The 25,803-nt window shown below is 40.2% G+C and overlaps 1 protein-coding gene and 1 long non-coding RNA gene across 2 annotated transcripts in view; one reads left to right on the forward strand and one right to left on the reverse strand.

Moving 5' to 3' along the window:
- Positions 1-11,324, reverse strand: part of CPNE8 (copine 8) — a 211,950-nt gene extending 200,626 nt beyond the window's left edge. The window contains exon 1 of the mRNA XM_026502116.4: positions 10,582-11,324. Coding sequence (XP_026357901.1) covers positions 10,582-10,718 — 137 coding nt within the window. The 5' untranslated portion in view covers positions 10,719-11,324. The remainder of the gene's footprint in view (positions 1-10,581) is intronic.
- On the forward strand, positions 10,359-13,813 carry LOC130544854 (uncharacterized). The gene is made up of 2 exons (XR_008961504.1): positions 10,359-10,454; positions 11,262-13,813. It is a non-coding gene; the product is annotated as an uncharacterized LOC130544854 (long non-coding RNA).
- The last annotated feature ends 11,990 nt before the right edge of the window (positions 13,814-25,803 follow it).

A 25,803-nucleotide genomic window follows, 5' to 3' on the forward strand; every position in this document is an offset into this window, starting at 1 on the left:
AACCAAATATAGCATGCTTTCCCTCAAAACCCAGATTTTCCTTAAGAATCTTTCCAGGTGCTACTTAAGGCAGGCAGTACTTAGTAACAACTAATCAGTAAACAAAAAATTGAATCCATTTGCCATCTCCACTAGAAGCTCTATATTTGCCAAGATAAAAATGGTGGGGGGAAAAGTAACATATTACAAAAGTGAACTGGAAGAAAGGCACGGATATTTTTAATATCAAGCATTATTCATCTTCAAGATAAAGAAAGCCAGCTATAGATCTCTATTGAGAGGAAAAACTAGAACAGCAATAATAGAGCTTGACATCCCTTTGGGAGAATATTAAGTGAAATGAGGACCTTGAAGTAGGAAGTGGTTGCATTACAAATAGTCTAACTTAATATCCCTTTGGAAACTCAGACACTAGAATTAGGGTCTCAGTTTTCAAACGGGCACCGACGATCATAAGAGTTCCTTAAATCTAAGCATGTTTACATTGTATTTGAAGGTCCCACTTCTAGTGTCACTGAATTAACAAGCTCTGAGTGACATCCCAGGTCATTTAGACCAGGGACTCAACCTTTCATAGGAAGTGATGCCCAGAGAACTGGTAGAATTCTCAAAGGTCACAGAGCCAGTGTCAGAAACAGAATGAAAGCTTGGAGATTTCCACTATACTTGATTGGCACATTCCACAAGGAAGAAAGAAGTCACATAAATGACATTCAAATGACAAAATGACCTAAGAAAAACAAAGAAATTACAGCCATTTAACTTAAATTGTGAGACAAATCTTGAGGTGAAAATCAATTACCTTTTCGCTAGTATACTTCAAACTTCTCCCCAAAAACAATTTTAAATTCACTAATTTAAATTACCAATTAAAAGAAACATTCACTATCAGCTTAATATTGATTATGCCTCCTTTTCCCAATGCCTACAAAGAGGCTTTAGATGAAACGTCTACCATAAAAATCAATTGCAATCAACTTTCTAGTATTTCTGCTTCCACAATTAATTTGAAAGTTGAGATATCCAGATAAGTCAGACAATGAGCCATGTCCAAAACACACACACTCTCTCTCTTTCTTTGCTTTATAGCTGGGAAACATGAAAACCTATTAAAGACATTAAAGAAGAACGATTGAGCTTTCAATTACCTAGACAACCACAAATAATGTGATATTCCCGTTACAGGAGTACATTTAGATAAAAAAAGATTTGTAAGAATGCCCACAGCATTATACACATTGAGAGGACACAGTAATAAGGATCTGTGGGCAGTGAGAAACAAATTTCTCAAAATGATTCTAAAACCACTACTAAGGCTGAGAAATGTATTGGTTTCAACCGGGTATAACAATTATAATCATATCTGGTTGACTGCACTCTCTGACATTTGCGATTATTCCTAATAAAATGAATGTGTCGCTTCCGATACGGAGATATAGATATATGTATGAAGAGACAGAGAATAGCTAATTAGCAAAGTAGAAAATATTGGCTTTTACAAAGTCACATCACAATTCAGTTAGTCAGAATACTGTGCTGACATTTTCAATATCTAAATAATTATTTTATTTAGATGGAATTCTGAAGAGCATTTTTGGCAGTCAAGGAGACCCTGGACTTATTACTGAAAAGCTAGTCAAGTTAAGTGGTGCCTTCCTCATGATTAAGAAAGCAGAGGACTGACATGACAGAGCTTGGAGTCAGTTCTCAACTCCAGTGGTAAGTATGAATGTCACAGAGTCAATTCAATTAATTTCCCTCTACTTTTCATTTGCCTGGTCCATCACCTTTGTCCGGCACTTAGTTTTCATCTCACCCTGCCTGCTGATTTCTAGTTAAATAGTCCGCTCATTACTTAATTTCCCACAGCTGCATTAGGTAACGCAGCAGCAGAAAAGATATGAGAATCAATACTTGGAAATTAAACATCAAATGGTTAAGGTTTATGCCACTCATCTGAACTGTTCTACCCACAGCTCTCATCAATGGGAGACAGAAAAGGCACAGAAGAATTCTGTATCTCCTGTGTTGGTATAGATATCGTCTGTTGTAAGTGTCTCTCAGCTCGGTCATTTCTCTGCAGTCACCGATACATCAATACCGATAGAAAAGAATCTCGCCCTTAAAGCCTAGAATGTATAACTTATGGAAGAATGCCAGAGTATGTCTAGTGGACAGAAGCATATTACCTAAGAATTAGACATTTATGGTTTGGGAACTCAAGCTTGCCACCTCCTAGATGTGCGACTTAGGCCAAATTACTTAAACTCTCTCTGAACCTCAATCTCCTCACCTGTAAAATAGGAGATAAATCCCCTGTTCTACAGAATTGTTGTAAGGACTGACTGAATTCGCATATGTTAAGTGTTTTCCACATTGTCTCACGCAGATTTAGATTTTGACTTCAAATAAGATGTATAGCAAATGTCGAGAGCCTTCATGTTTCTTGATTTCATTATTACAGCTTGTAACTGAAAAGTTATACTAATAAGCAGAAGTACTTACTTCCCAGGGACTATCACTGATATTTTGTTTCTTCAGAGTTTCACAAAGTTAACTGATAATTCCCTCAATATTTGGAGTATTATTCTTTGCAGAATAAACTTGACAAAATGTCTCATAACCTGAACAAGAATACCCGAGAGCTAATGTGCCTGGCTGAAGAGGCATTAACACTGGTGGTTGTCCTACGTTTGGAAACATTAAGGTACCACGTGTCAGGTTGTGAACAATGGCTCTTGGGGCAAGGCACCTTTTAAATATATCTCACTTTATTATTGATGATAAAAAACTTCACCGTCCCTCAGCCTGTGTTGTCATCCACTCGAATATGTTTTATCACATGTCCAACACGAAAGAACAGTCTAAATGTCAGTCCATTGATTTTATTGGTAGGATACAAGAATGTGCTAGAACGTGCTTTCATTCTAAAACTTTGTTGTTAAACACTACTTCCTATCTGTCAAATCCCATTGGGTCCACATATCTAATTGTGTGTGTTGGTGTGGGGGAGCCATGGAGTAGAATCCGTAGAAATATCCTACGTACTTCCAAATCCACACTCTTCTGACCACTTTTCTTCTGGACATCCTCTACATTTAGGTTTATGAGCTGGGCTATCATGCATCATCTTGAACATGAAGCTTTATGTCACCTTGCATTTCATATTTCTAGCACTCCCCTAATTGATTATAAATTTGTCTAAAATACAGGTACCCTGTCTTCTATGTTGCTTGTATGCCACCTAGTAATATATTCATAAGAAACTGAGATAAGAGAGCTATTAAGTGCTTTTCTTGTGACAGGCACAATCCTGGGCACTTTATAGACTTTATTTCATTTATCTCTCTAATAATCCTATAAATTTGGTTTTTAAATCATTTCTGTATTACTGATTAGGAAATGAGATTCCAAAAGCTGAAATAAGTTACCCAAAATAACATTCCAAAAAGGGATAAAAATGGGATTTAAAGACATCTGACTCCTAATTCCATTTTCTTGCTTCTATACTCTGCTGCCCCAAATTCTCATTAATCTTTCAGTGCAATTTTCTCATGGGAATAAAAGTATTTAGAAAGGTGCAGTCAGTAGTTTAGACTTGAGTCTGCTTATTTAAAGAGGAATGGGGGGAAAACAACCAAAATAAGCTATTAAAATCCCCTTGAGAAGATAGCTTATTAATAACTTCAGCTCTAGAAAACTATCCCCAGGAAAAAAATAATCATAGCTGTTGTCAAGTGTTCGTGAATAAGAATGCTCATTAGCATTATTCTGAATAGTAACTTTTTAAAATAAATTTTGGAAAATAAGAGATAAGTTAAATAACTATAGTATGCCCATAGAATAGACTACTTCACAGACATGAGGGTGTTTTTCTCAAAACCTAATGACAGTAACATATACATGATATAAAACAAGCAGAAAAGTACAGAAGATAAATTGCATAGAATATAGTGTGATCCCTCTGTATCATGTGTGTGAGCATACGCACACACACATACACACGAGGGAAAGAGAGGGACTATAAAGGTGACTTATAAATAAGAGAGAAATGAACTAAATGTTCATGGCTTGATGGAACAGTGGGTGATTTTTATTTTGTATGTAAATTCATCTGTAATTCTGAGTGCTTAACTAATACAAAAAGCAGTATTTTCACTCATCTAGGTGTATTAACTTACTTAACCCTCAAAACAAATACAAGACATAGGGGCCATTATTCTCCCCACTTTACAGGGTGAGGAAATTGAGGAACAGGGAAACAAAGTAACTTTCCAAGGCTTCACAGCTAGCAGCGGTAGAACTGGTCTAGTTCCACACCTGTGTTCTTCTAGACTAAGTAAAACTGGCTCGAATAAGCAAATGTTATTATTCTAAAACAGGCTAACAACTGAATAAAATCCCTTTGAGAGGGGCTGTTTTTCCTCCCTGCCTTGAGTAAACATAAACAGGGAATGCAGGACTCTGCCTGTTACGCCATAAAAAAGTACCTAAAAGAGTACAGCCGTTTACACCCTCTCTCTCAGGGCCTTGCTTTGTGAATTGCTTCTAGACTCACATTCTCCACATCCCAGGGCTGTTTTAGAACAACCCAGGCCCCAAATGCTATAAAAACAACAACAACAACAACAACACAGAGCAGACCAAAATATTGGTGGAACACCATGAGGAAGGCTTTTGTCTCACCTGGGCAACTCCCACATCGAGACTCTGAGATGACTGTCCAGAAATGCCCTGGTACAAATATTCCTGAAACTCTGGGGCTAAGACAAACTCACATGGCTGAGAAAAGCAACGTGGGGTCACTACACTTTCGAACCACAAGACCTCAAGAACTACAGAGCCTGAAGAATAGGATGTTATGGCCATGCCACACTTGGCCCTCAGTTTACCTGTTATGAACACAGTAACAAGCGCTCTAGTTTCCCCTAGCTTATAGTAACATTATTAATTTTTCAGTTAGCAACATCATTTGAAACCTATTTACACACTAAATCCAAACTTCTTGTCTATTTAAAGAAGGGTAGAGTATGTCTAAGAGATCAACCAACGCAGACTGGGGTGGAAACCCCCATTGCTGTGTTTGAACTCTTTCCTCCTTTCACCATGGATAATCAGAACAGCCAACACATCTGCTTCAAACTGGGCCAATCCCCACCGGACCAAGCACATTCTCTCTCTTGCAATACCCCTTCGCTTTCCCAGGTGGTCTGGAATTAGAACTGTAACATGTAAACCTGCAAAGTATATGCCACCAGTAAATGGAGAAACAGAAAAAAATGTCTCCAAAATGAGAGAGAATAAGGAACACATGGAAAGAAACACGTGAGAAGGAGAAGAAAGAAAAAGGGTATAGAGGTTCGGTTATCCTCCTGTTTCATTCACAATACACTTGCAAGCTGTCACAACCTTTCATGGATTATGAAACCACACAGCCTCACTTGTTCCAAGTAGAGAAGCAAGACCACAACAGTGCTGACCTTGACACTGTCATTTCTAATAGTTACAGTCCAACAGCGGCAAACTTTTTCCTTTGTATAATCTTTTAAAAAGGCCTATAAACAGTGATGTGTATGTAAGCAACATATGCTTAACAATGAGCTCTCCAAAAAAAATGCTGAATGCTGAGATGTTTGTGTGTGTGCATGTGTGTATTTACATAACTTGTTATAAATTGTATTGACATAAAGTATGTGTAGCTGAGCATACAACTTCTAGGTAATAATAGTAATATATTTTCACTGTAAATTCCATAGGGCCAATTGATTCCCATGGAATGTCTTAAGTGCAGACAACAAAACAAGACCTGATCTGCAGTATTTACCAGTTTCCACCGTGTAAATATTCCCACCACAGCCAACGTCAACCTGCCCATGTGACGTCACTGAACAGGGCTGGAAGAGATGAGCAGCAGTAGCTGCATAATGCTGTCACCTCACTGATTAAAAAGCTAGAGCACAGGTGACAGTGAAGAGTACAGATAATAGTAAAATGTAGTAAAATCACTGGAAGTGATAACTTCTGAGTATGTCTTAACTTTGCTTTAAAATATAATGTATTTAATTTTAGATTTATATGATTTAATGTTTAGTAATTGCTTTATTTAACAACTAGTGCACAAATTCCTGTCTCAATCCCACTCAGGCCAGCTCCAGCACACATCCCTGAAAAGTATCTCCTAATATCCGAGGAGCACAGGTATTGCTAATCCAGACCGAGTGACCACAGTCAGTCATTTCCTCATCAAACATTTCAATATGTATTATCAGCACATGATAAACTTATGAAAAGTCCAGATTCCTGGGCCCCAGTCCCAGAGATTTTGAGAGCAGATCTGGTGTGGGAACCCAGAAGTCTGTAGTTTAATAGACAAGCAACCCTTCCCATGCCAGATGACTCATTCAGAGAATGTCAGCATCCAGCATTTGTTGACGACATATTCCGTGCCAGGCTCAGAAACCATAGACATGAAAGAAACAAAACTTGTCCTCAAGGTGAATACAGAAACCAAGAATTACAATGTAACTGTAATACTGGTACCTACCAGCTGCTTTGGGAAAACAAAATCCACTTTGGGAGAGGAGTCCTGAGAGAAATGATGTTTGACCTGAGTCTTGAAGAAGGAGCACCAGCTAATCAAAATGACAGGGAAGCAGGGAGGAAGGGGTATTTGGGGCAGAGAGATGGGCACATGCATAGTCACACACACAAAAAGGACTCGGTCCGCTAGGATACGAGCACAAGCTTTGGGACGGTACCACTGATTCGTGTTTTGCAGCCACATTTATCTGTCATCAGCTTTAGCACATAGTAAGCACATGTCAGTTAGACTATATTCAGTCACGGTGTTCATGTGAGGAGTGGTGAGATTGGGCATGGCCAGGTCAGGCATTTACAGAATGCCTAGCACAAAGTAGGTGCTCCCATTTTGTATTCTTCCTTTAAACACATGAGTGTTTAAAATTGGGTTTATCACCATTATAAGATTATTGCTGCGAAAGAAGTTACATGTGATGGTTAACTTACAAAGTCTAGAAACACAGAATGCTCTCACAGCTTTTTTAATGGATAAGCTACCTTCTCAATCAGAGAAAATGACCAAGATTATGTGTTAGAAATAGCTCACCAAACCAAAGTTCCAGGGAAATGGGTGATTACTACATATTATTTTTCCCATTGGTTTTACCTCATTCTAATTAATGTGTTTTCAGAATCCAATGGGAATGTTATAAATGTTATTTTATGTTTCGAAGGTTGTACCATTTCAGCTATTGGCATTTTTATTAGGTAACCCAATTAACTTTAAAAATCTATGAAGTGGGGCGCCTGGGTGGCTCAGTCGTTAAGCGTCTGCCTCCGGCTCAGGGCGTGATCCTGGAGTTCTGGGATCGAGCCCCACATCAGGCTCCTCCACTGGGAGCCTGCTTCTTCCTCTCCCACTCCCCCTGCTTGTGTTCCCTCTCTCGCTGGCTGTCTCTCTCTCTAATAAATAAATAAAATCTTTTTTAAAAAATCTATGAAGTAACATAATGAAGAAAAATTAATGCGAGGAAAACTACACAATGGGTTGAAGGGAAGTCATAGAGTAGGAGCTTGTCTCTACATAAACTGCTAGAAGAGTGGACTTGTCACCCTAACACACCAAGTCTGTGGCCACTTCCATGTCATACTGTCCCTTCTCTAATGAAAACCATGGCCATTCATCTCACCTCCCCTCAAGCCCCATCTCCTCCTTGTAGAGTATCCCAAGCACTCCAGTGCACAGTGATCTCGTCCCTCTCCGTGCACGATCCTCATGTGTGGATGCACTCCCATCTGATCACGTATTACGGAATACCCATCTCCCAACCAGACTTTACACTTTCAGAGAACTTCTCTTGCATGTGTCATGGAGCAGGGCATAACGCTAAACACATAAAAGACATTAAACACTTGGTGAGTGAATAGACTAAATGATCTCCATGAACTGTATTTAGCTTCAAGCTTCAATTGTTGATTTCTCACCTCCCCCGAAATGAAGATGAAAATGTCATAAAGATTTTTAAAGGTCTCAGACTGGGGACAAAGAAAGGAGGTTATCAAAAGGGATTCTATTCCCGAATTGCTTTTTGAAGTGTCAGAAAATCATCAGAGGTCTCTAACAGAAAGGCAAGGGAATTCCTTGCTCTGCTTGCCCATAGTAAGACTGAGGGGCCTATAACTGAGTGTTGTTGTTAAGTGAAATTCCCCCCCAAAAAAATTCCTAGCATATAAGTCTTTATACTCGTCAAAGAAGAGAGAACAGGTATCCCAAGACTGCCTCTATCCCTGTCTTCTTTACCAATTTACTGAACTACAAAAGAGAAGGACTATTCACAGAATTCCAAACTGAAGCACATATAATATTTATTGAGTAAATACTATTTTCAATACCATAACAGCTAGCATTTTTTAACACTTTCTTTTGTGTCCTACATTGTGTAAACACTTTTCAGACATTATCCTGTCAGACTCTGATATCATTCTATAGGAGATAAATACCATAATTTCCCTCATTTTACAGATGAGGAAGCTCAGCCTAAGTAAGAACTCCAAGGTAACAACATGATTAGGTCACAGAGCCAGAATCTTAACCGGGTCTCTTAGGCCAAAGCCCAGATGACACCATCTATGTTTCCAAGATTCAACTCCCAACAACGTAAGCACTCTAAGTACTTGCGTTCTATTTCAGGACTTTTTTTTTTTTTTTTTGAAACTTAAAAAACAAGACACCAAATCAATGGTATGAAGAAAAGGCTAGAACAAGGGGATACCCAGGGCCTGAGGTACCAAGTTTAAACAAACTGGCTTAAAGCCAATTAACTACAAGATTCCCAACACACCTGGCATGTGTGTGTGTGTGTGTGCACACGCGCGCGCACGCACGCACACACACACACACAAATGGGTGGTTAACCGTGAATCCCATTGGTAGAAAGACAAGTGAAGGTATCATTTCCCCACCAGTCCTAAAGAGCTTTTGGGAAATTTGGATTTAATTTATAACATTTTTATATTCATTCCAAGTACAGGCCACATGCCATTCAAGCTTTGTAGGATGTTCAGCAGAGGAGAAGAACTCTAGAAAATGCTTTTATTGTAGGACTTTTGGCCTTGCATTATGTGTGTATACTAATGACCTCCCTTGAGCTTCAGAGGCAACTTCAGAGAAAAGAAAAAGGCCTAGAAATTAATGCCTGAAAAGAGTTTTCCATATAGCTTCACCTGTTCAATTGACAGGAAGAAATCTCTGGCAGCCCGTAAAGCAATGAGCACAGTAAGGCAAGAGCTCAAGTTTAGCTATCATTATCAGCACTGTTTCCACAGTCTGAGGTTAGCCTTAAGAGGAAGCGAGCAATCAAGACATATAGTTTCAGGGATAGCTGAAGGCTATCCCCTATCCCCTAATTAACACCTCTACTGGGGTTTTCAGTGCTTTAATTTCCACAGAAAAGAAAATCCATTCCTTTGGCTTTAGACTCAGTCTTATGAAAATGCAAAATCGAATACTACTGGGGTGACAGCATTTTAAGTTTCAGGGTTTATTTACATCCAAGATTCCCCAGGTTTGTTAGATCCCTTCAAGGCAAATTTTGCTAAGGAAAGGAATGCGAGGGGGTGGCAATTTAGCGCATTGAAAACAACCCTGGGGCTAAAATGGTCAGAGACAAGAGTTTACCGCTGAGAGAGATCCTGCTATGCAAACAAGGGAGTGGGCTCCAGAGTCAATATTATGCAAATTCTCCCTCTCCTTCTGCCATTATCAATTTAGTATAGTCCGCCCCATCTCCTTCTCAAAACCTTCTGGGATACAGCAATTATGCTGCTTTATTTACAGGAACACCGACCCAAACAACGTCAGGCAAAGGGTCGAAATTTACAGTCCTTGGGCAGAGTGTCAGTTGTTATAAGCACTCAAACTGTGTCTACTTGCAGGCAGAAAGTCGTGACTTCCCAGATTTTGGGTAAGGCACACATTCGTCTGCAAAAAGAGCTGGAGCCGAAATCTCTGCCTATAAGGCAAGGAGCCCGGAAAGGTTGGGGGGAAGAGGGAAGCAAGCTGGAAGGCTCCAGGAAGTGGGTGGGGAGGAAGCTGCGAGGTTTGGAGCCAACTGTAGCAATAACAGGTTTGCACAAGCCTTCGCGAAGGGAGTCCCGGGCCACTGCGTGCAGCGGTCACAAGCGCTTTTGGCAATGCTGTCCCCTTTGATTCCCGTCATCACCCAACCATACAGCTCGGGTTTGGGACGTAAAAAGGGCTTGCAAAGTGGGCGGCGGCCGGGGTTCCCGCCGCTGAGTCACAGCCCAGCCAACTTTTACAGCATTTCCCAGAAAGAAAATTAAAAGTCTCAGTTCCGTAGCCCACCACTCGCCTCCAGTTCGCGCTCTCCGCTCTGTGTCACTGGAGCTGGGGGTGACTCAGACCCACAACTGAGGTATTTCCCACTCGTCTCGCAACTTCTCACCCCAGCAAAGCCTCGGGGTACCCCGAGCGCTTGGCAAGCGCTACCCACCAGGCAGACGGGAGAGCAGGAGGAGGGAGGGGAAGGGCTGCGTCCTCACCTGCAGGACACGGACACCTCCACCCGCGTGGCCGGGATGGCCGCGCTCAGCTGGTTCAAGTCCCCGATGCCCGCAGTGCTGGTGTAGCGGCTGTCCATCTTGGGTGGAGGCGCCGCGGACTTGTCCGGCGCCCACATCCAGAGCTCGGGCAGACTAAGGGCTCGGAGCCCAGCTCCCGACAGACGGGGATGGGGGTTGAGGGTGGAGGCAGAGGAAGGAGGGCGGAGGCAGCTCGCGGGAAGGGGGAGGGTGGGGGAGGCGGACCCGAGCACAGCCGCGAGGGAACCGCGAGCCAGTCCTGGCCCAGGCCGAGGCTGCCGGGGAAGTGGCGCACGGGGCTCCCGGCTTCCCTGCCCCCTCCTTGCAGGCAGCAGCCCCAGCCGGGGACACGTCGTGATCCTTGCCAGGCTGTGGGTGCCAGGCTCTCAGGAGCCACCGGGCCGCCTGACGAGGTAGGGGGCACGAGACCCAGACCCCAACCGTCTAAGAGAGCAAGCCTTGGCTGGCTTGGCGCGCGGCTGGGGTTTGTCTCCGCCTCTGCACACCCACTCCCGCCTCCTGGGCCGCGACTCCCTCCTCCTGTCAATCAGGTGTGGACGGGAATGTCACGCAGTTCGCTTGCCTGGGCTGGAAGCTGGAGGTGTGGGCGCTTCTGCCTGTTTCTAACTCTCCCGTCGTAGGTCCGCCCCTCTTCACCGCGCGCCGGTCCTCATCAAAGCCCATGGAAGTCCCTCCCACCTTGCCTTCGGGCAGGTGAGCCGGGTCCACGCTTCTGGACTGCCCACTCTCGGCCACTTGAGGGTTGGAGACAATAGGACATGAGGACGATCTCCAATGTTCTGTATGCGGTGGTAAAGTGATAGATCAAGATCTGGGACGAGGCGGGAACAGGATGGACTCTAATGGGGGGGGCTACTGTTTGGTATTTAAGGGGGCCATCTGGTTTCCGTCTTCCCTCAGTTCCTCGAAACATGGGGGTGTAATTGTGACAATTCTCCAATAGTCGGGACTCTTCTGCGGCCCCTCGCTTCCAAATGCTTGGAAGTTCTGCCCTGAAACCTGGAGGTCACAGCCATTTAACGCAGCTCCCTTAGCTCGACACCCACCAGTAAGACCCTAATGAAAATGGACGGACGGAAGCAGAGAGAAGCCGGAGTGAGCTCCGCATTTGGGACACTGGATTCTGGGGCAGCCATACTGGTGCCAGAATGCCGAGGCGGCCAACGTCTGGGGAGGTACCCGCGTCTCCCCTCCATTGCAGCGACGTTATTGGCGGCACCTTGCCTCCTGCCTCACCCGTGCGCCTGCGGGTCCCCAGGCGCCAGCCAGCAGGGGGCGACCGAGAACGGGACGCAGCGTCGGGTGAAGAAGCGTGGAGACCGACCAGCGTCCGGCGCCTACTCTTAACGCTCCAACCACGGAGTTTCCAGGGAGCAGGACTAACTCAGAGAGGAGCTGTTTTCCTGACTGAGAACCTGTCATCCGTTGTAACATTTTAATCCACTTGGAGCCACCTGCCTAGAGAATCTGTAGAGTTGCTGGTGAGGACGTGTAGGCACTGTCTTGCCTCTTCCTTCTGCCAAGAAACGTCCCATCCCCCCACCCCCCTTCGTTTCATCCTTGGTTTCCTTTCCTGATCTCCCAGCCCACCCCTTGCCATGCCTTAAATCCAGAGGTTCTGTGTTTCTCTTTTTCCACCGCTGATTAACCTGTAGTTTATTACTATTTGGAAATGTCTTAAAACTCCAGACATTTCTCTTATACTGCCCAAAATTAATCTGGGGGACTAGACCTACGTGTATTTTTTTAAGGTAACCAGACTTATTTCATAGAAGCATACTGATGAAATAAAAGTTGAGAACTTTAAAACAGTACCAAGGCCATAAATCCTTTACTTCGTAATTTTTCCATTTTATTGAGCTATAATTGATAGGTAATAAACTGCACATATTTAAATTGTACCATTTAATAAATTTTGATACATATATACTCCTGTGAAGCCATCACCATAGTCAAAATAATGAGCCATTCCATCACCCCAAAAGTTTTCTCAGTCCCTCCTTTCACCACTAAAAACAACCCTCCAGACAATCACTGGTCTTCTTTATATCACTATAGAGAAGTTTGCATTTTCTGTAATTACATATGTATGGAATCCTATAACATGTACTCTTTTTGTGTGGCTTCTTCCGCTAAGCAAAATTCTTTTGAGATTTATCCCCACGTTGCTGAGCACATCAATAGTGCATTTCTTTTTTGTTGCTGACTAGTATTCCAATGTATAGATCTGCCACAAATTGTTTATCCATTCACATGTTAGTGGGCATTTTAGTTTCTTTCAGGTTTGAGCTATTATAAATAAAACTGCCATGAACATTTACACATCTTTATGTGGACATATGCGTTCATTACTTTTGGGTAAATATCTAGAAGTGGAATAGCTGGGCCATAAGGAGTGTGAATGTTTAGCTTTTTAGAAACTACTAAACTATTTTCCATTCCCACAGCATTATATGAGTTTCAGTTGCTTCATATCCTTAGCAGCAATTACTATTGTTACTCTTTTAAACTTTAGCCTGCCCAATAGGTGTGTTAGAGAATAGGTTAATGACTAATGATGTTGTCATTATGGGTCTCAGTGTGGATTAATGACATTTTTATGTGCTTATTTGATATCTGTAGGTCTTCCTTGGTAAAGTGCCTATTCAACTCTTTTGCCCACTTTTATTGGGTTTTATTATTCCTGAGTTTTGAGAGTTCTTTATACATTCTGTATACAAGTCCTTTATCACAATTTATAAAATAAGTTCTGCCAGCCTGTCGCTTGTATTTTCATTTTCTTAATAGTCTATCAGAGTTGAAGTTTCTAAATTTTGATGAATCTAGTTATTCAACTTTATCTATTATTGATTATAATGTCGGTGTTGAGTCAAAGAAATCTTTGCCTAATCTGAGGTCGCAAAAATGATCTTATATGTTTTCTTCTAGAAATTTTATACTATGTTTTGCATTTAAGCCTATGATTAGGGGGCACCTGGGTGGCTCAGTCATTAAGCGCCTGCCTTCGGCTCAGGGCGTGATCCCAGAGTCCTGGGATTGAGCCCCGCATGGGGCTCTCTGCTGGGAGCCTGCTTCTTCCTGTCCCACTCCCCTTGTGTTCTCCCCTGCTTGTGTTCCCCCCTCTCGCTGGCTGTCTCTCTGTCAAATAAATTTTAAAAATCTTTTTTAAAAAGCCTATGATTAATTTGATTATTTTATCAAAGTTCTCTTTCTTGCACATCAACATCAAATTTTTCTAGCACCTTTGTTAAAAAGACCAACCTTTCCTAGGGTGCCTGGGTGGCACAGCGATTAAGCGTCTGCCTTCGGCTCAGGGCGTGATCCCGGCGTTGTGGGATCGAGCCCCACATCAGGCTCCTCCGCTATGAGCCTGCTTCTTCCTCTCCCACTTCCCCTGCTTATGTTCCCTCTCTCTCTGGCTGTCTCTATCTCTGTCAAATAAATAAATAAAATCTTAAAAAAAAAAAAAAAAAAAAAGACCAACCTTTCTCCATTGACTCGTCTTTGTACTTTTCTCAAAAATCAATTCATCATAAATGAGTCCATTTTTTCACTCTATCCTATCCCACTGATCAATTTGTGTTTCTTTAAACCAATATCACAGTCTTAATTACTAAAGCTTTTAAAATAACTCTTGAAATTAGGTAGTATAACTTCTTCAACTTTGATCTTTTTAAAAATTCTTTTGTCATTTTTTATTCTGGTCATTTTTGATTCTTTGCATTTCCATGCAAATTTTAGAATCAGCTAGGTGATGTCTACCAAAAACATCTTACCAAGATTTTTATTGGGATTACATTGATTCTATAGACCACTTAAAAAAGAGTGGATAAAATTATTCTGATCCATGAACATTATATGTTTTTCCATTTATTGAAGTCTTCTTTAATGTCTATCAGTAATGGACTGGTGTCCTTAAAAGAGAAAGATTTGGAGACACACAACCACACAGGGAAGAAAGCCATGTAAAGACAGAGATGGAGATTGGAATTATGCTGCCGCAAACCAAGGAATGTCAAGGATTGTTGGTAACCACCAGAAGCTAGAAGAGTTAGGGAAGGAATCTTCCCTAGAGCCATTGGGAAGAGCATGGGCCTGCCAACACCTTGATCCCAAACTGTGAAAGAATACATTTCTGTTCTTTAAGCCAACCAGTTGGTGGTAATGTGTGACAGCAGCCCTAGGAAAACTAATGCATGATGATAACACTAATTAGTTCAGTTTTGTTGATTTTTTTTCAAGTTCAGTACTTGTAAATTCATCATATTGAAGTAAGCTTTAAATGACAAAACTTTTAAAGTATGTTCAAGCTGTTAATATAGTCATCACAATACATAAAGAGCTATAATTTTGGAAAAATAATTTTAATAACCTAATAAATATCATGAATTATGGCATGTCTATTTCCTTAAGCTTTTATTTTTAATAAAAAGTTTATATTTTTTGAAATGCATTTAAATAATATGAATGGCTTTAGAATTGCAAAAAGCCAAAGGTAAATTTCATTTACTAAAATTTGTAAGCAGCGCATTACTCACCAGGTCGGTGATTCCGTAAGCATTAGTTGAATGTTTACCATGTGCTGGGCAGTGGGCTAGATCTAGGAGGTAAAGCTCGTTCTGGCAAAGAGATGCATGACTGCATAGAGATATTGCTGAATTAATCATTAAGTTCTTTTCATTTCTGGGATTTCATTATTCCACAAAATTAAGGAAGACCTTAGTTTGTAAGTTAAATTGTCATTGCACCTTATTTTTAAGAAACATTTATTTATAAAATAGCATAAAAAGAATCAGCTAGCCCAAAAGAGCATATTTTCAAAATAATAAGACAAAGTTCATTTACGTCATCTGGCAAGTGGTGTACCCGCTCACACAGAAGTCCAAAACAAACTGCATGGAGGAGTTCTCGAGACAATAGCTGCATCCACGGAAAATTTGCTCCGTCAGACTCAACAACCATTCCACCCCAGGATAAGTCAGAAATACCAGCATTAATGGGGCGCCTGGGTGGCTCAGGCAGCTAAGCGTACGATTCTTGATTTTGGCGCAGGTCATGGGCTCAGGGTCGTGGGATGGAGCCGGGCTCTGAGCTCAGTGTGAAGTCTGCTTGTCCCTCTCCCTCTACTCCTCCCCCCACTTAATGCTCTCTCTGTCTCTCTCTCTCTCTCTCTCAAATAAATAAAATCTTAAAAGAAAAAAGAAAGGAAAAAAAATACCAGGATTACCACATGCTCACCTTCAAAATGTCCTTGGGAAATTGAAGAAAATAGATAGCTATGTCATCACTTAACCTATGTGGATATCTGTGTAATTACGTTGGCCACTTGACCTGCTCTATGAAAGTACAGCTTAAAAAATAAACATATAATAGCAAAGAATTGACTAACCGTTTAATTATGGAAAAATGGCAGCTCAGGAAAGACATTATGAGTGGCCAAAACATGTTCTCTACCTTTTCTCTGACCTTGTAACCATTTGAAAATGATTTACTCAAAGTGATTCAAATCTGCAGATAATTCAAATTATTGCAGACATTAAAACAATATTACCATCTTTAGCTTGAAGTTACATTTGTGACTAAAGATCAATATCTCACCAATCTTATAAATACCACCTTTTCAATGGTTAAGGCACTTAGAAAAATCACTTTTAAAATCTTACAAATAATACAAAATTAAGATATGTCATGAATAAGTGTCCAGAAATGTTAAACCCAATATTTCAGTGAAGTAACACCTTTATAAGGGATAATTATTTAGGAAAACCTAGTCTCAAGCAAAAAAAAATTTTTTTTTTAAAGATTTTATTTATTTATTTGAGAGGGAAAGCACACACAAGCAGGGTGGAGAAGGGGTAAAGGGAGAGGAAGAAGCAGACTCCCCACTGAGGAGGGAACCCCATGCAGTCCTCCTCGATCCCAGGACCCTGGGACCATGACCTGAGCCGAATGCAGATGTTTAACCAACTGAGCCACCCAGGTGCCCCCCAAGCAAAAATTTTTCCCTGTGTTTGATAAATAAATTTTACACTCAAGAGAGCACTTCAGTTTCAGAATTTCATAGTTAATATATTTTTTTATTTAAATTCAATTAGCCAATATATAGTACATACTTAGTTTCCAATGTAGTGTTCAGTAATTAATCAGTTGTGTATAACACCCAGTGCTCATTACATCACCTGCCCTCCTTAATGCTCATCACCCAGTTACCCCATCCCCCCACCCACTTCCCCTCCAGCAACCCTCAGTTTGTTTCCTATAGTTAAGAGTCTCTCATGATTTGTCTCCCTCTCGATGACTTCCCATTCAGTTTTCCCTCCCTTCCCCTATTATCCTCTGCGCTATTTCTTATATTCCACATATGAGTGAAACCATTTGATAATTGTCTTTCTCTGATTGACTTATTTCCCTCAGCATAATACCCTCCAGTCATCCACATTGATGTAAATGGTAAGTATTCATCCTTTCTGATGGCTGAGTAGTATTCTGTGGTATATATGTACCACATCTTCTTTATCCATTCATCTGTCAATGAACATCTCAGCTTTTTCCAGAGTTTGGTTATTGTGGACGTTGCTGCTATAAACATTGGGGTGCAAGTGCCCCTTCGGATCACTACATTTGTATCTTTGGGGTAAATACCTAGTAGTGCAATTCCTGGGTCATAGGGTAGCTCTGTTTTTAACTTCTTGAGGAACGTCAATACCATTTTCCAGAGTGCCTGCACCAGCTTGCATTCCCACCAACAGTCACACTTAATATTTAAACATACGGAAGAACATATTTCAAATTCTGTGTTGAAAGTCTCAGGTTGGTTTGGATAATATTTGGTTTTCCATTAGCACAAAGTAATTTCACTCATACATTGCCTAGTCCTTAAAGGGACGCCCTAAACTTGGGGTGAGGGGAGGGTTGGGTCAGGAAAGTGATCAAACTGGGGTTAGTTATCTTACTCTGATGGAATCTTCTATTTTTTAAATGATAATATTTCAGTTATTTATTGCTGTGTAACAAGCCAGTCCAAAACTCAACCACTCAAAACAACAGCGGTTGTACTAGTTTTCATGCTTCTGTGGGTCAGCAGTTAAGGGAGGCCTCAGCCAGGCAGTTCTGCTCCATGTAGTGTCAATTTGGGTCATGCACTTGGGCTGCATTCAGCTAGAGGCTGGCTGGCCTGGAAAATCCAAGAAGGCATCATTACCATGTCTGGCAGCTCAGTGCCCTTCCTCCCTGTGGCTGCTCTGTGGTTTCTCCTCATTCAGTAGTCTAGCCCAAACCGCACAGCATGGTGACTGGCTTTCCTACAGCCGAAGTGGAAGGTGCCAGGACTCTAAAAGGCCAGGCCTGGAACTGGCCCAGTGTCACTTACACTGGTTTCTATTTGCGAAAGCAAGTCATGAGGCCAGCCCAGCTTCAAAGGGAGCAGGGGAGGTAGCTGAGCGATGTAAAGGGTGGAGCAGCATGAACATACTGGGGGGGAAGGAATTGACAGCAGTCATCTTTGGGGACTACTCACTAAAAACAGTCAATTTGGGTAAGAATTAAGCATGTATCTCTCATTTAGAAAAAACAAACACTGATCTAATTTTTTCACCACTTTGAATTTGCTTTGTTTGAAAAAAATAAATCTGTATAAAGATCCAGAAATCCCGGGGCACCTGGGTGGCGCAGTTGTTAAGCGTCTGCCTTCGGCTCAGGGCGTGATCCCGGCGTTCTGGGATCGAGCCCCACATCAGGCTCCTCCGCTACGAGCCTGCTTCTTCCTCTCCCACTCCCCCTGCTTGTGTTTCTTCTCTCGCTGGCTGTCTCTCTGTCCAATATATAAATAAAATCTTAAAAAAAAAAAAAAAAGATCCAGAAATCCCATAGCAAACGTTATAATGAAGAGGATCACAATAGTAAACAAGAATTTGTCTCCAAGAATGCTTTTGAGGAGTGCCTGGGTGGCTCAGTCGGTTAAGTGATTGGATTTCAGTTCAGGTCTTGATCTCAGGATTGTGAGATCAAGTCCCACGTTGGGCTCCGAACTGGGCATGGAGCTTGCTTAAGATTCTCTCTCTCTCCCTCTGCCCCTTTCCTGCCTCTCTCTCTTTCTTAAAAAAAAAAAAAAAAAAAAAAAGCATTTGCTAACTATATAGTAAACAGGGAGAGGAAGAAATATAGGAAATATGAAGAATATGTTCCCTGCTTTCAAGCATCTTTGCTTAATATGAGATCAGCATCAACTCATCACATCAATTAAAAATATGAAAGAGCAAGTGGGCGCCTGGGTGGCTTAGTCGTTAAGCGTCTGCCTTCTGCTCGGGGCATGATTCCAGGGTCCTGGGATCCAGCCCCGCATCAGGCTCCTCCGTTGTGAGCCTGCTTCTTCCTCTCCCACTCCCCCTGCTTGTGTTCCCTCTCTCACTGGCTGTCTTTCTCTCTGTCAAATAAATAAATAAAAATAAGTAAAAATAAATATTGCATATGTTTATAGGGTAGTGAGAAGACCCAACACCCCAGAGAAGAAACATGCAAATTTAGATAGACAGAGTGAGGTTATCTTAAAAGACCTTATAATTAGAGGATATGTAAAAGGATAGGAAGCTAAAGGTACCTAATCCTGCCCTGTCCAATAGAGTAGCCTCAAGTCACAAGTGGCTATTTAAATTTAAGCTAATTAATATAAATAAAATGTAAAATGCATTTCCTCAGTTGCATTAGTTACATTTCAAAAGCTCAATGGCCACATATAACTAGTGGCTACCCTATTGGTTAGTGCAAATAATAGAGCATTGCATTCACACTATACAGGTCTATTGGATAGTGCTGACAACCTGTTATTATTTCCTAATATTTCTGAAATCTTTTCAACTTTCACTTTCTTCCTGCCATTATTAGTAGTTCAGTTTACTATCCTCTTTTACCCGGGATAACAAAACACTCTCCTACCTTGTCTCCCTATTTCCCGTCATGCCCCATTCTGAAACTAAAATGCACTTTACAAAACATTAATCTGGTCTTGTGAAATTCCTACCCAAACCACTTGTGCCATTCTCTTTGCCTGGAATATTCCTCTGTGCCTCTTTCTTTAGCTAACACTTAGTCTTGAGGTCCCAAGTGAGATGTCACTTCCTCAACCAGGCCTTCTCAAATATCTCTGAGTCTCAGTATTCTTTATCTTTAAAATACTTTGATCTAAGATATATGGTTGGTGAAAATTGAATTTAATGTATGTAATAATGTAGTGCTTAGCACTCAAAATGAATCTAGTGATAATGCTTGTGGTGATGATAATTTGGTAATGATAGTTTTAAGCTCTCTAGTTCTATTTCCTCACGTAAGCTACTCAGAGTAGCATTCCAAGGGGTGCCACCCATCTGTCAAGTCATAATTTAAAACCACTTACATGGCTCATATGACTAACAGGGATCCACACTCACTATGATTCAATCATATGGCCTTTCCTGAGACATCCTAACCCCTATGCTCTTCTCCTCCTTGAAGTTTTTATTATATATACACATAGATCTTCGTAACTTCATCTTTACTTGGTCAAACTCCTATTCATCCCTCATAGCCTATCTAAAATGTCACTTCCTTATGGCAGTATCCTGTCAATATCTTTGCATTGCTTTTAAATAACTATTCTAGGGACGACTGGATGGCTTAGTTGGTTGAGCATCAGCTCTTGGTTTCGGCTCAGGTCATGATCTCATGGGTCATGAGATAGAGCCCTGTGTCGGGCTCCACGCTCAGCACAGAGTCTGCTGGAGATTCTCTCCCTTTGCCCCTCCCCCCTGCTCTCTCTCTTTCTCTCATAAATCTTAAAATAATAAATAAATATTCTAATGGGACTTTATGCATAGAGAACAGACAAGGATGAAATTTTAAGATTCTTTTATCTAATAAGGAAAATGGCAGTTTACATTTCTTCTAGAGTTAGAGGTGTTCATTTGAATATGATTATCTAATGACTACCAGTTAACATTAAGAACTCCATAGAATAAACTTTACACTCCTTGAAATACGGATATGTTTAAAGTGAGTCTGTGGTTAGAATTTTACAAGGACATATTTTCATGGTTGCTGAACACAGACCAGGTCTCACTTTTTATAAATGTTTCCAGCCAACAAATTTAGTTTCTTCCAAGAAACTAATTTCATCACCACAATTTTCGCTAAATCTGCTAATTCAGAGAGTTTGATTTTTCAAGGCTGCCGGAAGAAATCCATTTGTAAGAATGAATCAGAAAGGGCAACCCTAAAGGGTTCTGAAACTTATCAAAAGAATTCAGGGCAGGAAACCTTATCAAAGGACTATAAAGCCTGAAATATTTTGCACCCATGGGTGCGTCCCCAAGTGCCCCAAGAAGGCGAGGTCATACCACATTTTACCTTTAACTATCACAATTAGAATAATTATTGCATGACAACTTGCTCAGTACCTATTTCTCCTGCTAGACACTGAGCTTCAAGAGCATGAGTCCCCATGTACCTTCTCCACTATCTCCTGCACCCAGCATGCAGACTTAGGTAAGGAAGGTGCTGTGTGGCCACGACTATTGAAAAGCATTTACATTTGTTTTGACTTATTGTGTTCGGGTGAGAACTGGGCACTCAGGTGGAATGACCAACAGGCATTTGGGGCTCTGCTGAGGAGACAGGATTGTCAGGTTGAAATCAATAGCTTAGAGTTCGCAGTTGAAGTCAAGCATCAGCATGAGCACTCCAGGGGAAAAAGGAAAGAGGAATAAAAGTAAGAATCAAGTCTGATGAGTCTCTGTCCTGTGGAAAGGTGTACACAAACAGAGGGTCCCACTAAAGAAACTGGTGGGGAAGAACCACCTGGACAAATGAGGGAGAAAAGCCCCAGGATCAAGATACGAAGGACAAGGAAGAGGAGGATTTTAAGGAGAAAGAGGCCAGTGGGATCACTGCAGCAGATCTGCAGAAGCCACATCACTGCCTTATTTTGTGGTCTCTATGGCTTGTCTCACATTCTTTCTTGGATGGTTACCAACATTACAGAAACCCGTAAAGATTTTCAGTTATCATTCCAGGTCTATCTTTCAGATTCTTCTGCTGAAACGCCCCCGGCAGGTCACACCTAGCCCCACTTTGTTACCTTGAGCATGAAGCCCACCATACTCCAGAAGCCATCAGCGTGGAAAACAGGTCTCCAGCAAGCAGCTTCTTCAGGCAGGAATAACCTCTGCAGGCATTTCATGGCCATGGTGTGTGAGGAACTAATGCCTCATTTCCAAACTTGATTTAGATCGCCCCTTGGGCAGGCAGATAAGCATTAATTAGTATGTGGTCAGAGTCAACTCTGGTTTCTTTCCTGCTTAGACAATTAAAATGTGCAACTGTGCAAAAGAATAAAAGTTTGTTGGAAACTAGAGAGACGTACACAGAGAAAAGAATATAAATCTTGAGTATTTACTAACTTGGTAAAATTAACGTTCTTCTGGGGATAACCCAGCCTTTTGGTATATCTGAAAATAGCTATTTAAATGTGAAAATGCTAAAATTTTGCAGGCCCTTTCTCTAACTGTCCAAGAGATTTGGGCAGAACTTTGTAACTCACAAAACTGTTTTTCATAACCATGATAATTGCAGTTAAATTTACCATGATTTGTCACAGTAAACAGAGTATTTTCTATTCACGCTCAAATAATTAAATCATTGTTTCTCAAGTGAGTCTCTTGGAATGTTGGTGGGTTTATAGAAATAAATTGAGTTTTGGTGGGGGGTGGGGGGGTTGTTTTTGTTTTTCTGGTTTTTAGATGTTGAGGAAAAGTTTTCACAATCACCGAGAGTAGTAACTTTGGTTTAGAAGAAAGGGCTTCAGTTATTTATTCTCACAGAATGTGTTGAGGGTTAGTATCTGCTTTAATAAAAGGCCAATTTATGGCATTTATTAAGCTCTTCTTTCATTAAAATCATCCACCAAGAGCTGTCAAAGGAACAATTATCTTTAAGTTTCAATACTGTAAATCTTCCTATTTTTGCCTGTTGATGTTGAGGGACCAAACCCCCATAGATGATACTTTTGCTAAACAGCACTGATGTTGCCAATGAAAGCCACTGTAGGAAATTCTTCTGTTGAAGACAGAGTGTTTTATTGACCGAAGCCAAATTTTTGTATTATGTGGTCCTGTCTTGCAAAAATAGATAGTAAAAGAAAAGAAAACATTTAGTCTATTTAAGTCAAAACAGCTTATTTACACGGCCTCATCATGTCTCTGGACTTTTCAAATGCTGATATATCAGTGTGTATGATTAAAAATTATCTTTGGTGAATTAGGAAACTTAAAGTCCCACCTTTGGTGCAACAACAGTTTTCTAATGAAGTATTATGAGACTTGTTTTAAGAACACTATTTTGTTGGGGCGCCTGGGTGGCACAGCGGTTAAGCGTCTGCCTTCGGCTCAGGGCATGATCCCGGCATTACGGGATCGAGCCCCACATCAGGCTCTTCCGCTATGAGCCTGCTTCCTTCTCTCTCACTCCCCCGGCTTGTGTTCCCTCTCTCGCTGGCTGTCTCTATCTCTGTCGAATAAATAAATAATAAAATCTTAAAAAAAAAAAAAAGAACACTATTTTGTTGTGTTAAAAATTCAATTTTTTTACAAAGTCAGTGTTCATGTGTTACACTCTCAACGGTATTTTTTAGAAGCAATCAAATAGAATTCAACACTTTAATTTCCTGAAACAGAAAAATGACCAACAACCCAATGGAAAAACAAAACAAAACAGAGGAAATAGACAATTCACAGAAATGAAATGCAAATAGCTCTGAAATATATGATATGGGGGGCACCTGGCTGGCTCAGTCGGTAGAGCATGTGACTCTTGATCTCAAGGTTGTGAGTTCGGCATTGGGCATAGACATTAATATAAGTAATTAAAATATATGAAATGATGCTCAATCCCACTTATAATTTTAAAAAGCAATTTAACAGGAGATGAAGATACTACTTTTTCCCAGTAGATAAGTGTTATGTGAGACTATAAGAGACACCCTTATACATTTCTGCTAAATGTGTAAAATGGTATACCCTTACAAAGAAAAATCTAGTAATATTTATCAATATTTATAAACAGTTCAGTTGGGTATCCATTTGAAATGAAGTTGCACCCATATCTTATACCATACACAAACCATATACAAAAATGAAGTTTAACCCATATCTTATACCAGATACAAAATTTACCCCAAATGCATCATAAACCTCAATGTAAAACCTAAAATTATGAAACTTATAGAAGAAAATATAGGAGAAAAATTTTATGACCTTGGGTTAGGCAAAGATTTCATGCATATGAGACCAAAAGAATGATTCAGAAAAGAACACATTGATACACTGGACTTCATCAAAATTAAAAATTTCTATTGTTTAAAAAAATATTGTGCAGAAAATAAAAGGACAAAAGCTCCTGCTAGATGAAATATTTTGCAAAACGTGCATCTGACCAATAACTTGTATCCAACATATATAAAGAATACTCAAGGGGCTCCAGCATGGCTCTGTCGGTTAAGCATCTGACTCTTGATTTCAGCTCAGGTCATGATCTCTAGGTTGTGAGATCGATACCCACATCAGGCTCCGGCTGGGCAGGGAGCTTGCTTAAGACTCTCTCTCTCCTTCTCCTTCTGCCCCTCCCTCCCTGCCTCCCGTTCTAAAGAAAAAGAAGAAGAAGAAAAAAAAAAGATACTCAAAACTCAGTAAGAAAACTAACAATTTTATCAAAGAAGATCTACAAATAGAAAATAAATACATGAAAAAATGCTTAACATCATTAATTATTAGAAAAGTATAGATTAAAACCACAATGGAATAGTAATAAATATTTATTAGGATGGCTGAAATTAAATAGATTGACCATATCAAATATTGATAAGGATCTAGAACTGGAACTCCAATATACTGCTGGTGAGGGTGTGAAAGGATAAAGCCACTTTGGAAAACAGTTTGTCAGTTTCTTAAAAGTTAAACATACACTGACCATATGATCCAGCTATTCTACCAGTAGGTATTTTCCCAAGATAAATAAAGCATGTATCAATATAAAGATGTATATGTGGTAATTCATACCAGTTTTATTTGTAAGAGTAAAAAATCAGAAACAAGAGATGAATGGAAAAACAAATTATGATATATCCACACAATGAAATACTAGTCAACAAAAATGGAATGAACAAATATACCTTGTTTTCCATTTCAGATCTTACTCAGGAGTTCTTCTATACCCATAAGACTTATTTTCAGTCTAATAAGAATGATTTTCAATGCCAAGTATGTCTATAATTATCCTGTTTTAGTTATAATGTAGTAGGGCTTTTATCGTATTGCTGTATCTGTTATAATAGAAATTTTGTTACAAAAAATTATGCTAGAGCCATTCCTTTAACTCTGAAGTTTTTATTTCAGGTTGCCCATAGGATGGAAATTCTTTCTCCCAAGTAGTTTCTACTTTAATACTGCTCTGGATTTTGGAGGGTTTTTTGGAATTTTGGTCTGTTTGGAATTTTGTTCAATGGCAGAATATTTTCTTTGGCTCCAGTACATAGAGTGGTTGAAAAATTACCATGGTATTTGTTAGCCTATAGTACACAAAATAAAACAAAAATTTAAAATAATTAACTATTGATACAAGCAACAGCTTGGATGAATCTCAAAATAATTATGCTTAGTGAAAAAAGTCAGGCAAAAATATTACGTACTATGCAATTTCATTTATATAATATTTTAGAAAATGTAAACTAACCCTTAGTGAAATACAGCAGATCATTGTTTACCTAGAAATCAAGAACTGGGATAGGGATAAGGAGAGGCAAGGAGGAGAGATTACAAAGGGGCACAAAGAAATTTGGGGGAGGTGATACATATTGTTCATAATCTTGATTTCACAGTTATATCAAAACTTATCAAATTGAACATTTTAATTATGTGTAGTTTACTGCATGTCAATCATATTTCAATAAAGTTGTCTTAAAAATGCATATACCACTTGACTTGATAATTTCAATTCAGGAATTTTATTCCATAGAAATATCTGCAGGTATGTATAATTATATTTGCCCATGATTATTTATTGCACCATAATTAACAACAGCAAAAAAATGGAATGTTCATCAGTAGAGACCTTGATAAATAAATTGTACTTCACAAATGA

The sequence above is a fragment of the Ursus arctos genome, unplaced genomic scaffold (assembly GCF_023065955.2).
Source record: "Ursus arctos isolate Adak ecotype North America unplaced genomic scaffold, UrsArc2.0 scaffold_26, whole genome shotgun sequence".
Taxonomy (NCBI): domain Eukaryota; kingdom Metazoa; phylum Chordata; class Mammalia; order Carnivora; family Ursidae; genus Ursus; species Ursus arctos.